This window comes from Pelophylax lessonae (assembly GCF_965119305.1).
Source record: "Pelophylax lessonae genome assembly, chromosome: 4".
Lineage (NCBI taxonomy): Eukaryota > Metazoa > Chordata > Amphibia > Anura > Ranidae > Pelophylax > Pelophylax lessonae.
The window spans coordinates 258,251,935-258,265,167 of record NC_138771.1 but is presented as its reverse complement, the minus strand read 5'-3'; the positions used below and the strand labels follow the sequence as shown (position 1 = coordinate 258,265,167).

At 41.2% G+C, this 13,233-nt stretch overlaps 1 protein-coding gene across 1 annotated transcript in view; it reads left to right on the top strand.

The window, feature by feature from the left end:
- Positions 1–13,233, top strand: part of TRHDE (thyrotropin releasing hormone degrading enzyme) — a 1,069,075-nt gene that overhangs the window by 897,764 nt on the left and 158,078 nt on the right. The window contains exons 11-12 of the mRNA XM_082253105.1: positions 10,918–11,051; positions 11,151–11,206. Of these exons, the coding sequence (XP_082109231.1) occupies positions 10,918–11,051; positions 11,151–11,206 (190 nt within the window). The remainder of the gene's footprint in view (positions 1–10,917; positions 11,052–11,150; positions 11,207–13,233) is intronic.

The following is a 13,233-nucleotide window of genomic DNA, read 5'->3' as shown; positions in this document are numbered from 1 at the left end:
CGTACACAACCACACTAGGCCCCAATTACTATTGTTTGTACCCCTAAAAGGCTAGGAGTAGGGGGAGTATGGAACAGGCAGCACCCTCAAACCTTCAGAAGTATGAGATGAACCCCAACAACTTGGAAAGGTGGATCTCTCTCACACGTACCAACACAGACTATCCCCCAATTTAACTGATCCCCAGAGGTTTTTGATTAAATAGCGGAATAGAAAATATGATCCCAAAAAAGTGTATGTATATCACACGTACACAACCACACTAGGCCCCAATTACTATTGTTTGTACCCCTAAAAGGCTAGGAGTAGGGGGAGTATGGAACAGGCAGCACCCTCAAACCTTCAGAAGTATGAGATGAACCTCAACAACTTGGAAAGGTGGATCTCTCTCACACGTACCAACACAGACTATCCCCCAATTTAACTGATCCCCAAAGGTTTTTGATTAAATAGCGGAATAGAAAATATGATCCCAAAAAAGTGTATGTATATCACACGTACACAACCACACTAGGCCCCAATTACTATTGTTTGTACCCCTAAAAGGCTAGGAGTAGGGGGAGTATGGAACAGGCAGCACCCTCAAACCTTCAGAAGTATGAGATGAACCCCAACAACTTGGAAAGGTGGATCTCTCTCACACGTACCAACACAGACTATCCCCCAATTTAACTGATCCCCAAAGGTTTTTGATTAAATAGCGGAATAGAAAATATGATCCCAAAAAAGTGTATGTATATCACACGTACACAACCACACTAGGCCCCAATTACTATTGTTTGTACCCCTAAAAGGCTAGATGAGGAGTAGGGGGAGTATGGAACAGGCAGCACCCTCAAACCTTCAGTATGAGATTGTGTTCACTGTACCCCACAAAGATTGAGTTCACTGCACCCCACAATGATTGTGTTCACTGCACCCCACAAAGATTGTGTTCACTGCACCTCACAAAGATTGTGTTCACTGTACCCCCCAAAGATTGTGTTCACTGCACCCCACAAAGATTCTGTTCACTGTACCCCACAAAGATTGTGTTCACTGCACCCCAAAAAGATTGTGTTCACTGCACCCCAAAAAGGATGTTGTTCACTGCACCCCAAAAAGGATGTTGTTCACTCCACCCCAAAAAGATTGTGTTCACTGCACCCCACAAAGATTGTGTTCACTGCACCCCAAAAAGATTGTGTTCACTGCACCCCAAAAATGATTTTGTTCACTGCACCCCAAAAAGGATTTTGTTCACTGCACCCCAAAAAGGATGTTGTTCACTCCACCCCAAAAAGATTGTGTTCACTGCACCCCAAAAAGATTGTGTTCACTGCACCCCACAAAGGATTTTGTTCACTGCACCCCAAAAAGATTGTGTTCACTGCACCCCAAAAAGGATGTTGTTCACTGCACCCCAAAAAGGATTTTGTTCACTGCACCCCAAAAAGATTGTGTTCACTGCACCCCACAAAGGATTTTGTTCACTGCACCCCACAAAGATTGTGTTCACTGCACACCAAAAAGGATTGTGTTCACTGCACCCCAAAAAGATTTTGTTCACTGCACCCCAAAAAGATTGTGTTCACTGCAGCCCAAAAAGATTGTGTTCACTGCAGCCCAAAAAGATTGTGTTCACTGCAGCCCAAAAAGATTGTGTTCACTGCAGCCCAAAAAGATTGTGTTCACTGCAGCTCACACACAGAAAAATGGATGTGGATCACTGACACCTGCCTATCTCCAATCCCACACCACACAGCAATATCGATTGTAGTTTGTAGAACACAGTTTCCCTAAAATTCAGCAGACTCTGTCCCTAACAGGATTGAGAAGAGATCGTAGATCAGGATTGAGTGCAGACCCCACCCCCCACACAGCAATATCGATTGTAGTTTGTAGAAGACACTGACCCTATATAATTCAGCAGACTCTATCCCTAAAATGCCTACAACTCGCCCTGCCTAAACACTCCGACCTGTCCCTCAATTCTATCCGGACACAAATGGTTTTTTCCTGCCTATCTTTCCCTAATCAGCAGCCAGCACGTTGATGTGTGCTCTGTCCCTGAATCTAAGCAGCATAATGACGCCGCTGCGGCTGCCTCGAACTTATAAAGACTTGGTCACATGCTTCAGACGGCCAATCACAGCTACTGAGACATTTGCAGGCATGGCTGGGATGGCTTAAGGCACACCAGTTAAACGATTGTTGATTGGCTGTTGAAAGCCCGCCATGAAAAGAGCGCCAAAGCATGCAAAACCCGGAAATAAAACGACCGAACACGGATTTTTACCCGAACATACAGTAAAGTGTCCGTGTCCGTGTTCGGGTACAAAAAATCCAATTATTCGGTACGAACACGAATAATACAGTCCGTGTTCGCTCAACACTAGTTCCAAATTAATAACTACTGCAGCAGGGAACAGACACAAAAAGATACACTCCGCATCTTTCCAAAATAACTGTTCTATTTTATTTGACGCAATTGAAGGCTTTTATACACATGATTACATAGGTATCACATTAATATTACAATTGTACTTTTATGGTAACAAGGGGCGTATTATAGGCAGGCTCATTCTAATCAGGACTCAAAAGAATGCAAACATGTAATGAAAACATTATTAGTGCCGTGTGCACAATGAGTGCAGTGTGCAAAACATACAAAATATAATACAATAATATACAAGATGTACAAATTTCCTTTACAGGGACATAAATCTTAAAAGTATATGTAAAAGTTGTGAATTAAGATTATAGAATAAGGATTCATGAAGCACATACCTACACTAAATATGTTAAGATATAACACAAAAAATCCAAATTGACTGTTCTGTCCTGGTTGCAATAGAGATGGGGAATCTGTAATATAAAGAGTAAAAAACTGGGTCTAGTGTAAGGAAAATATTTAGCTTTGCCCAAGATGTATGAAAATGTATTATTATTATAATGAATAAAATGTGTAATCAGTAAAATAAAAAGAAAGAAAAGTACATTCTGAACAAAATCCAAACAGGTTTAAAAAGTAATAAAGAAATTGCTGCGCTTACTAATACTATAATATCATATCACAACGTAATATTATAACGTAATATTATAAAAGCTGCCAACACATGATCCTGAATATGGAAACAGATCAAATCAAGCAAATAAAAGTAATAGTTTAGCGCTAATGACTTTCTAAAATAGCTAGTAAGTCCACATCATATCAAGACAAGGTGAATATAATCATTCCAGAAGAAGGAACTCCAAGGAGATAGAGCTCAAATCCCAAATTCCAAATTGAAAACCATATATCTCCTTTATGCTGAAAATCGTGTGAAGAAAAGCAGCCACCATAAGGGGTTAATTAGCCTCTTACCAGAAGTCTATAATCCTTATCACAGGGATCATAGACAGCAGAAATCAGAGTATTATGGACATCAATGAGAGACCTCTCAGCTTCTCACGTATCAATCTATCTGGTGCCCCTCTCACAGGTCATCAGGATATGTGGAGAACAAAACACTCCTCATGGTGCAGTATAGTCACACAAGTTTATTTAAATTATAAAATGACAAATGGCTACTTACATTTCGCCAAGAGATACAGGGCAAATCTTAATGTGTCCCATTCATTAGTATGCAGGTTGGTTTTTAACCGAAACAATGGCTGCCGTGTCCCCCGTCCGTAGTGGCGTGACCCTACGTGTTTCATCACACGTTGACGTTGTCATGGGCTCCTTCTTCTGGAATGATTATATTCACCTTTTCTTGATATGATGTGGACTTATTTGCTATTTTAGAAAGACATCAGCGCTACACTATTACTTTTATTAGGTTTAAAAAGTAGCTAGGTTCAATGAAGTGCTTAAAAGGGCTCTTCAAAATGTATACATACTTAACAAAGCCAGCCCAGTCTGCTTACCTGAATCCCAAGATAAAACAAAGTTTCCAGCAGCATACATGAAAAGTGGAGAGCACAATGAACAACCAGTAATCTGTGGTTTAAATAGAGCTGTGTAGTCTTCCTCTACATTAAACATGCAGGTGTGTGGCATTCCACATGGGAAGAAATCTCCTCCCCTCCCGCCCCAAGTCAGCAATGTGCGGCGGCGCTCTGACCTGCCATGTGGATGAGGTCAAGGATTGTGATAACGTAAGCGCTGGAGGCCCGCTGACATGCATGAAACGGCCGCACGTCGCCATTGCAATGTGTAGGGAAGCAAAGGATGCCAAATCAGCCCTAAGCGGTCAGGGGCTGAGCAGATTCACTGCCATCTTCCCAAGGCCAAAATGGGCCACAAAAGGAGAATTCCACTTGGAGGTGGCCTTTACCGGGTGCCAATTACTGTGTCACAGTGAGCCAGGAGTCCCATTAAAGGTTGGTGGCAGAGTTATAATTACAAATAGAGAGATGTAATAATAGTAATATACAACTCAATAAACAAAGTTTTCATTACAACAATCAATGAATACAAAAAGCCCAAAATGCCACTTGCCGAAAAATATAATAAGAAGGATATTAAGAATATATAATAAGAAGGTTGAGAGGACCTATTTTCCCATCCTGCCCGATAATTATCAGCTTCCTTAAGACCGAGGGGGGGGGTAGCTTTTACCTTATAAATCCAACTAAGTTCATGTTGTAAGAGGACTTTATTCCAATTACCCCCCCCCCCCCCCCCCCCGACTAGGATGAACCTGATACGAAATTAGGAACTTCATTTTTGGGAATATGCCGCCATGAATAGCAGGCACTTGGCAGCCGAGTAGCAACTCAGAATTGCGAGTCTTCATACTATGGATATGTCTATAGGCTCTCCTCCAAAATTCTGCCTTAATTTTACCCACATAAAATGATCCACGATAACATATTAGATAGACAACGCCTATAGATTTGTATTTAGCATAATGTTGGGCTTTGACGGTATCCCCATTTGGTAGCTTAAAATAAAAAAATGTACACATATATTTACAAAAGTGACATGCCCCACATTCTGTATGTATGTGCCCCCTATATTTTCAAAGGACCCCTTCCCATTTCTCCTCTTTATTCACTTTGAATGACACAATCTCTTATGAAGGTGGCTCTCTTAAAAATTATAAGAGGAGTATGGGGTAAAGCTACCAACACATTGATCCATTAAAAGTAGAGGCCAGTACTTTTGTATTATGCTTCAGTTTTTTTATGATGGTTAGAAAATTTCATAATTCTGGTTGAATTATTGGACCTTTTTCCCTTTTTTTGTACAAAAGATCATTCCTAGTTGTTTTTAAAACTCATTTGTAAGCTTTTATAGGCATGTTTTAGTGTTCCCCCTCTCAAGGAGTCTATCTCTCACCACAGCTGCTTCTTGTTTAAAGGATATCTCATTTGAACAATTTCTCCTAACCTTCAAATATTGACTGAAGGGTATTGAAGTCACCAAGGGTTTTAGATGGAAACTTGAGGCATGTAAGATAGAATTGCCAGCTTTTGGCTTATGATATATGCGTTTGGCTAGCATTCCTTCTTCTCTTCTCTGAACAACAAAGTCCAAGAATTTCACCTCCTTAACATTGTAAGACATAGTGAATATTAGGTTAAAATAATTTTTGTTTAACCTTTCCAGACATGTCCTCAATAAGTCCTCGGGGCCATCCCACACCATAAACACATCATCGATTATAATGGTACCACATAGATAAGTGGTCCATAATATCGACAAGTTTTTACCTGCCATAAACATACATTCCCATTCCCTCAGGTACAGATTTGCATAGGATGGGGCACAGCATGTCCTCATCGCCACACCCTGCACCTGGAGGTAGTGGGAACTATTGAAATAGAAGATGTTGTGGTGCAGAATGAAATCCAATGATTCAATAATTAACTAATTGAAGGCCCATTCTTGTTGTTTCCTCTGGTCTAGAACATGTTTAACCACATTCTGCCTGGCCTATAGCAAAATGACAGCTGGGCGGTGGCTCTCCTGCACTGACTGGACATCATATGATGTCCTTCAGAACAAGCCACTTGTGTGCGCCTCTTATGATGTAGGCTCTTTACCATGTGATCAGCTGTTTCCAATTACAGCTGATCACAGCATAAGTAGGAAGTGTCGGTTATCACATTCCTCTATTCACGTTGACAGCACATGAGCAGAGGAGAGCCGATAAGGGGCTCTCCTGACAGGGGGGATCTTTACTGACAATGAGTGCAGTGATTATCAGTGCAGTCCCATAAGCAAAGCCCACCAGTGCCCACCAGTGATGTCCACCAGTGATGCCAATCAGTTCCTATTAGTGATGCCAATTAGAGCCCATCAGTGATGCCTTTCAGTGCCCATCAGTGATGCCTATCAGTGCCTCCTCATCAGTACCACTTAGTGCCCATCAGTACCACCTATCAGTGCCCATCTGTGCCACCTTTCAGTGCCCATCAGTGCTGCCTATCAGTGCCTATTAGTGCTGTATATCAGTTCCACCTATCAGTGCTCATCAGTGCTGCATTACAGTGTCGCCTATTAGTGCCCAACCTCCTAATATGTTCCCATCAGTGCCACCCCATCAGTGTGGCCTCATCAGTGCCTGTCAGTGCAGCCTCATCAGTGCACATCAGTAAAGGAGAAAACATTTTTTTTTTCAAAATGTTTGGTGTTTTTTCATTTGTTTAGCAAAAAATAAAAAATCCAGTGGTGATTAAATACCACCAAAAGAAAGCTCCATCTGTCTCAAAAAATTGTAAAAATGTTGTTTAGGTACAGCGTTGCAAGACCACGCAATTGTCATTCAAATTGCGACAGCTGAAAATTGGCCTGGCCAGAAATGGGGTAAAAGTGTCCTGTATTGAAGTAGTTAATGGCTGCTAGACCTTGCTCATGGGGGATGGAGCTACATAGGGCCCCCATGTCAATGGTGACTAAAAAAGCTCCTTTTCGTATTTAAAGGTTATTAATAAACTGTAAAAATGTATAGTATCTTTTATGTGAGAGGGGAGGCTCATCACATGAGGCTTGAGATGCTTATCAATAAGTTTGCTAAGGTCTTCAGTTAAGACCCCATTGCCAGAAATGATTGGTCTTTCTGGAGGGCTCTGTGCATTCTCATGGAGCTAACGGTAGGGATTTTGGGTAAACTGGTTTGAATAAAGTCCCTAAAAGGCTGTTTCCAGAAACTCATAGAATTTGTTGTCAAATGTATCAATTAATCTAGAGGAAATAAACTATACCAGTTAGCATTGCTTAAAATCCTATTGCACAATGAAACATATTGGTCATTATTCACGACAACACTACATTTCCTCCTTTATCAGAGGATTTAATAGTTAGGGAATGGTTATTGGCCAATTGGTCTAAAGCCTGTCTTTCATTCTGAGTTCAGTTATCCTCACATTTAGATGTAATTTATGTGCCTGTATGTATGCACTTTCAGAGAGACACGACCATCTGTTCTGCTCCCTCTCCTGCTTCTTGATTGGCAGTGGGAAGGAGCCAGTTGTCACCCAGCATGACTGCAGGAAAGCATCATGGGACATGTATTCCCCATCACCAGAGGCCCCATAGCATTCTGTGGGGGCAGAACTACACACCCCAGCATTCTCTGGGGAGAGAGAAGAAAAGGACACCAAGAGTCTGCCTGGGAGTTGGGGCAGACACCACGAAGCAAGAACGGACCCAGTGGAGAAGTGTTGCCTTCCTGGGTCGGTGTGCCATTTCCTCCCACAGATCCATGGCTGGTCAAGGACATCCTGCTTGAGGGGGGATCCCAGGTGCATCTCCAGAGGCATATGTATCAATGGCTTGAAGTGTTCAGGTTGTGAGATAGCCAGTTTGTTTAACTGAAGAGCCTGCCTGCTAGGACATTTCCATTGGGCCTTTGTCACAGGATTGGTGAGAATGCACTTGCCCATCTTACAGAGATACAGAGACACTGCACACAGACAGCGCTACCTATTTTGCCTACACCAGTAGAACACTGTGCTGCACTCATCCTCTGCCAGACAGTAAAATTGTTCTCTCTGCTTCAGGAGTTACAAAGTACACTTTGCATTACTCCTACCAAACAGAATATCTAAGTGCACCAACTAAAGTAGCTAGCTGAAGATTCAAGGCCTTCTTTCAAGGGACTGAACTTACTGGTGCCATATGGGCACACAAATACACCCAGGGCTCTGGATTTATGGTGAATGAGCAGGGTGAACTGACCTGGGAGTTACATTATTGAACTATACTAGGTACAGTGTCTGCGGTTCTTTAGGGCTGTGGTGTCAGGGGACAGAAGGAAGAGGTCTGACATAAGAAAGGGTCATTCCTCTCCACACCTCCTGCCTGGACTCATAGAGCCAAATTTAAGTAAAGTTGGTGAAGAATCTGTTAAAGAGTTTGTCATTTTGTGTTTTTTCATTGTTAATGCGTCTCTCTATTTTGGGGATTATTCACCTTGGGGAGCCCCCTGAACGCAGCCAGACAGTATCATTGAGTTCTATTGCTCTTAATCTTCAGTCATTACTATACAGCTGATTTACTTATACAGTTACTGTTTGTTCCATTCCTAAGAAATTGAACAGTAAAGATAATTTCTATGTTTACGACAATTTGTGTTCTTTTACTGGGTGTTTGCACAAACATTGTTGCCAGGTGTGCCAGAGGGGCAGTTCTTGGGGTTGAGAGGCAGAGTACAGAACCAAATATACTCAAGGGGCTTCGTCGGGGGCAGCGCTACATAAATACTTTTCAAAATTAGTTTCAGGCAAAAAGCTATGTCTTTAACCACTTTATGACCGCCTGCTGTAGCAAAAACTGCAGCATGGCAACCGCTCTGTGCCAGATCACATACCTAGTATGTGATCTGACACTTCCAGGCTGAGGGTGACCCGCTCCCGCTGTGATCACAACAGGAGCCCAGCGGCAGGTACCACTGTCTCAATGTCCACTGCCACCAACAGAGGCAGAACGACAATCTGCCTATGCAAACAAAGTGGATTGCAATTCTGTCAGTAGGGAAGGTGTTGATCCTGTGTTCCTGTAAATAATAAAAAAAAAAATGTAAATAGATTTTTAAAATAAAAACCGCAGAGTTGATCAAATACCACCAAAAGAAAGCTCTATTTGTGTTGCAATTCTGAAAAAAATGTTGTAATTTTGTGTCTGAGAAACTACAGACAAATCTTTTGGAATCATTTCCTCAGATTCCTGAAAAGAATTTTCAAAGTGTCTGCCATCAGTAAAAGAAACATAAATAGATTCTCTCACCACAGCCTGTGTATTACCTGATACCATAGTGGAAGAACACCTATGTGTATTCTTGCCCAGTTCAGGATGTTTTGTTTTTTTCCAAAAAGGGCTTTTTGGCATACTGTTCTTGTGACACATCGTCTTTTTGGGCGCCAAGTGCCTTTATGTTTATACAAAACCTGTGAAGAAGCAGAAACAGAAGATAAGCTAGAAGGTGATCGTCAAACATCAAAATGACGTTTGTTCCAAGTATTTAGGTATAATCTGCTATGATTTGCCTAGCTGTTGCCATACGCAAGATCCCAGGCTGCCATCTTAATTTCTGACATCATGGGGAGCATCTTCTTCCTTTCTGTTCTGGCACACAGCTCCCTGATAATAACACAAAGGCTGCCTTCATCTGGCCACTGTATAGAACCTGAAGCATATTGGTATACACATTATGACCACTGAAAGTTTAAGTTATTCACATCCATTATTTTGTTCCAGTGGCACGTGAAAGTGGGTGGGATAGTTTAGGAAGCAAGAGAACATGTTGTTCTTAAAGTTGATGTGTTGAGAAATGGAATAGGATTTGATAAGGATTTCAGCGACTTTGACAAGGGTCAAATTGTAATGGCTAGACAGCTGGGTCAGAGCAAATCTAGAACTGCAGCTCTTGTAGGATGTTCCTGGTCTGCAGCAGTCAGGGCCTACCAAAAATGGTCCAAGGGCAGAGAACCGGAGAATCAGCAGCAGATAATGGGTGGCCAAAATGTATTGATGCATGTAGGGTAGGGGAGGGCTGGTCTGTGTAGTCTAAACTAATAGAAGTACTACTGTAGCTCAAATTGCTGAAAAATGTAATGCTGGTTCCAATCGAAAGGTGTCAGAACACACACTGCAATGCAGTTTGTTTCATATAAGGCTATGTAGTAAGTGTCCACTGCCAAAAGCACCTGCAATGGGACGTGATCCTCAGAACTGGACCACAGAGCAGTGAAAGAAAGGGTCTTTGAAATGTTGACTTGACCTCCCATTTCTCCAGATCTCAATCCAATCGAGCATCTCTGGGATGTGCTGTAAAAACAAGTCTGATCCATGCAGGCCCCACCTCACAACTTACGGGACTTAAAGGATCTGCTACTGATGGTTTGGTGCCAGATACCACAGCATACCTTCAAAGGTCTATTAGAGTCCATGACTTGAGAGTGGAGCGGACACCTAGGAAAGAAGGGCAATTTGGACGGTGGCTGGACTGAAAATAGGAAAAAAAATGGGATAGAAGGACTGCAAATATGTCTAGATTGTCTAGTGGATGAAGGTCCATTTAAATAAAAGATGCAGATATAATATAATTTAAAAAAAAGTGATTGAATTTACACTCATATTTGTATGAGCAGTTTAAACAACACTTTTAGCAATAAACAAAGATGTCAAGTATTTATTTTTAAGATAAAGGTTAGGGCGCGCATATGCTGGGAATTAGGTTCTTTGCCCTTTAGTGTTATAGTTGTAGTTTATGCTGATCATGGGAACAGCTGCTGTGTAAATAATTTCAAACACACTGTTATTTAGACTGAGAAAATTTCATCTGTAATGACTAACTAATTACTTCAGACAATTAGTGAACTTAATAAGCATAAAATACAGTTTATCATCCCTTTTTGTTTTTAATGTAACATGGTTTGCTAATTGTTTAGAAAACAGCACAGTTTTGAGTACATTAAATAATTTGCAGCTTTCTTTCTCTGTAGAATATCACAGAATAGCCACGTTGGATGAAAACAACTGGGTACTGGGCAACATTGATCAAATTGGCTACTTTAGGGTTAACTACGATGTCAAGAACTGGAGATTACTGATCGACCAGCTAATGAGGGACTGTGAGGTACTGTAAGTTCTCGTTAAGTTTGTTTTGCAGGGATTTGTTTTGATCTAAAACTCCCTACTGGCATTATCATCCTAAATGGTTCCATTTTTCTCATAGGTCATTTCTGTCAGTAATCGAGCAGGACTGATCGATGATGCTTTCAATCTGGCAAGGTATGTTTTCTTACAGATGTCCAACTTAATGAGCAATCCTGTCATCTATTGTTTGAAATCTTCAGTGGAGAATGGGGCTGCACCTCTTTAGCGTTCAATTTATGTGGAAAGGTTTCACACTTGAAGAGGCATGGTTTTTCATTCAGCTTACCATGCATAACACTTCTTTTGTATTTCACGTCACTATCATTCTGCCATCTGTAGTTCTCACCACATTACTGATCAATAGCAGCTTCAGGGCATTTCCTTAGTTGCAAAGGCTTGATCAATTTTTCAGCAGGTTTATGCTTGAGATTAATGAATATCATCTTTTTCTATTGCTAATGAACAGATTTAAAAATGACCAGGATGCCATATTACATTTTTCAAGGGAAGCACCTTCATGCATCAGTTCTTGTATTGTTTTCACATATAACAGAACTTCTCAAGAATGATTGTTTCAGTCACCAAATAAGATAGTTATATGATTTAAAATATATCATATCATTTTGATTGTAACCCAGCTACTAATTGGGTTTGCACAGCACTTAGCGTTTTGGGATTTTCTGTCTCGCATGGTTTCAGAAAGTTCATACATGCATATAGTATCTGACAAGATGTTATTATAGTATTGTTATCACTTAAAGGATAACCTTCTTTAAATCCTTTTTAACACAACCATGGACCCTAAGCAACTTGTTATACATAGGAGGTTTTCTTCAATCACATGTAATAAAGGGGTGGACAGTGCTTAAATAAACTTACAAAAGGGTTTTGTAGAAAATTGTTATCTCTGAAGACATGGAACCAGACAGGTTTGACTAGTATTTGCCTTACTTTTTCTCAACGTTGGTCTGCAGTTAAATGTGCAGACTGTAGACAAGCTGAACATAGGCAAAACTATGCCTACACTCCAAAGGTAGGATGCTCCCAGAATTCTCTGTAAATATATAATACTGTCGGTGGGAGCATATGCTGCCATGGATAGGCACCAGGAAAGGAAAATTGCGGTAAGTATTTGATACAACATTCCATTTCCCTGGTACTGCCATAGCAGCATTCCTGAGGCAAATACCTATCTGACATGAGTGGGTTAATGCTCAATAGAAAATAGAATGCTGACTAATAAGTCTGTCTTCCAAAATGTAGTGGTCTGGTGGAAAGAACCATCAACATTGAAGGAGGCTCTATGCCCTCCAGCCTGTACGTTTATGTATGGTTTTCATGATCCAGGAAGCTCAGATTCTGGAGGAGGCTTCCTTTTCCTTGTTCTTGCCCCAGGGAATAATAAAATAATAAACAATCTGTTTAATGCTCTGATGGATGCTGTGGTCCCCAGGTAGGTTCTGAGAATTCTACATATAACCAACTCATGCAGAGAACCAGTTTGAGGATCTGGAAAGGTTGATAGAGCCAATGTATTGGCCAAGTGAGTAGACAATGTCACTTTTGGAACAAAGCCCTCCATAGGGCACAATTCCACCCTATCTGGGAAGAAGGAAACATATTCTTCAATTAAGCAAAGGGCCTGCAGCATCCTCCTGCCTGGTGTTATGGCTACCAGAAAGGCTGTTTTGAGTGTTATCTCCCGTAGTGAACATTGTTCTACTGGAGAGGAAAATGTTTTTCTAGGACCTCCAGCACCACCTAAGGAACTGTACCACCAGTAGGTTGTGTTTGTTACTGCTGAAATTGCAGATATTTAAAAATTGAAATAAAAAATTGAAGCCTAGTTTCAGAACAGTTTGGAGGAATTCCAGAAAGTGAGAGACTGAAGATGAGATGGGGGTCAAAATTATTTCCCAGCAGTGAATGAGACAAACTTATCCCATATACAGTATGTGCATACACATTGTTTGTGAATCATTTTGTTGCCTTTAGAAGTGTTGAAATTACTCTAGTGGAGCAGCCTAGGGTTTCCAACCTCCTCTCCTCAATTGCCATACTTAAAGGTCCAGCCTGTGGGGATTTGGTAGGACAAATTGGCCCTGTGTGAGAAGATGAGGAAAAAGAGGGATGGGTACCAGCAAGTATGAGCTGAGGTACAT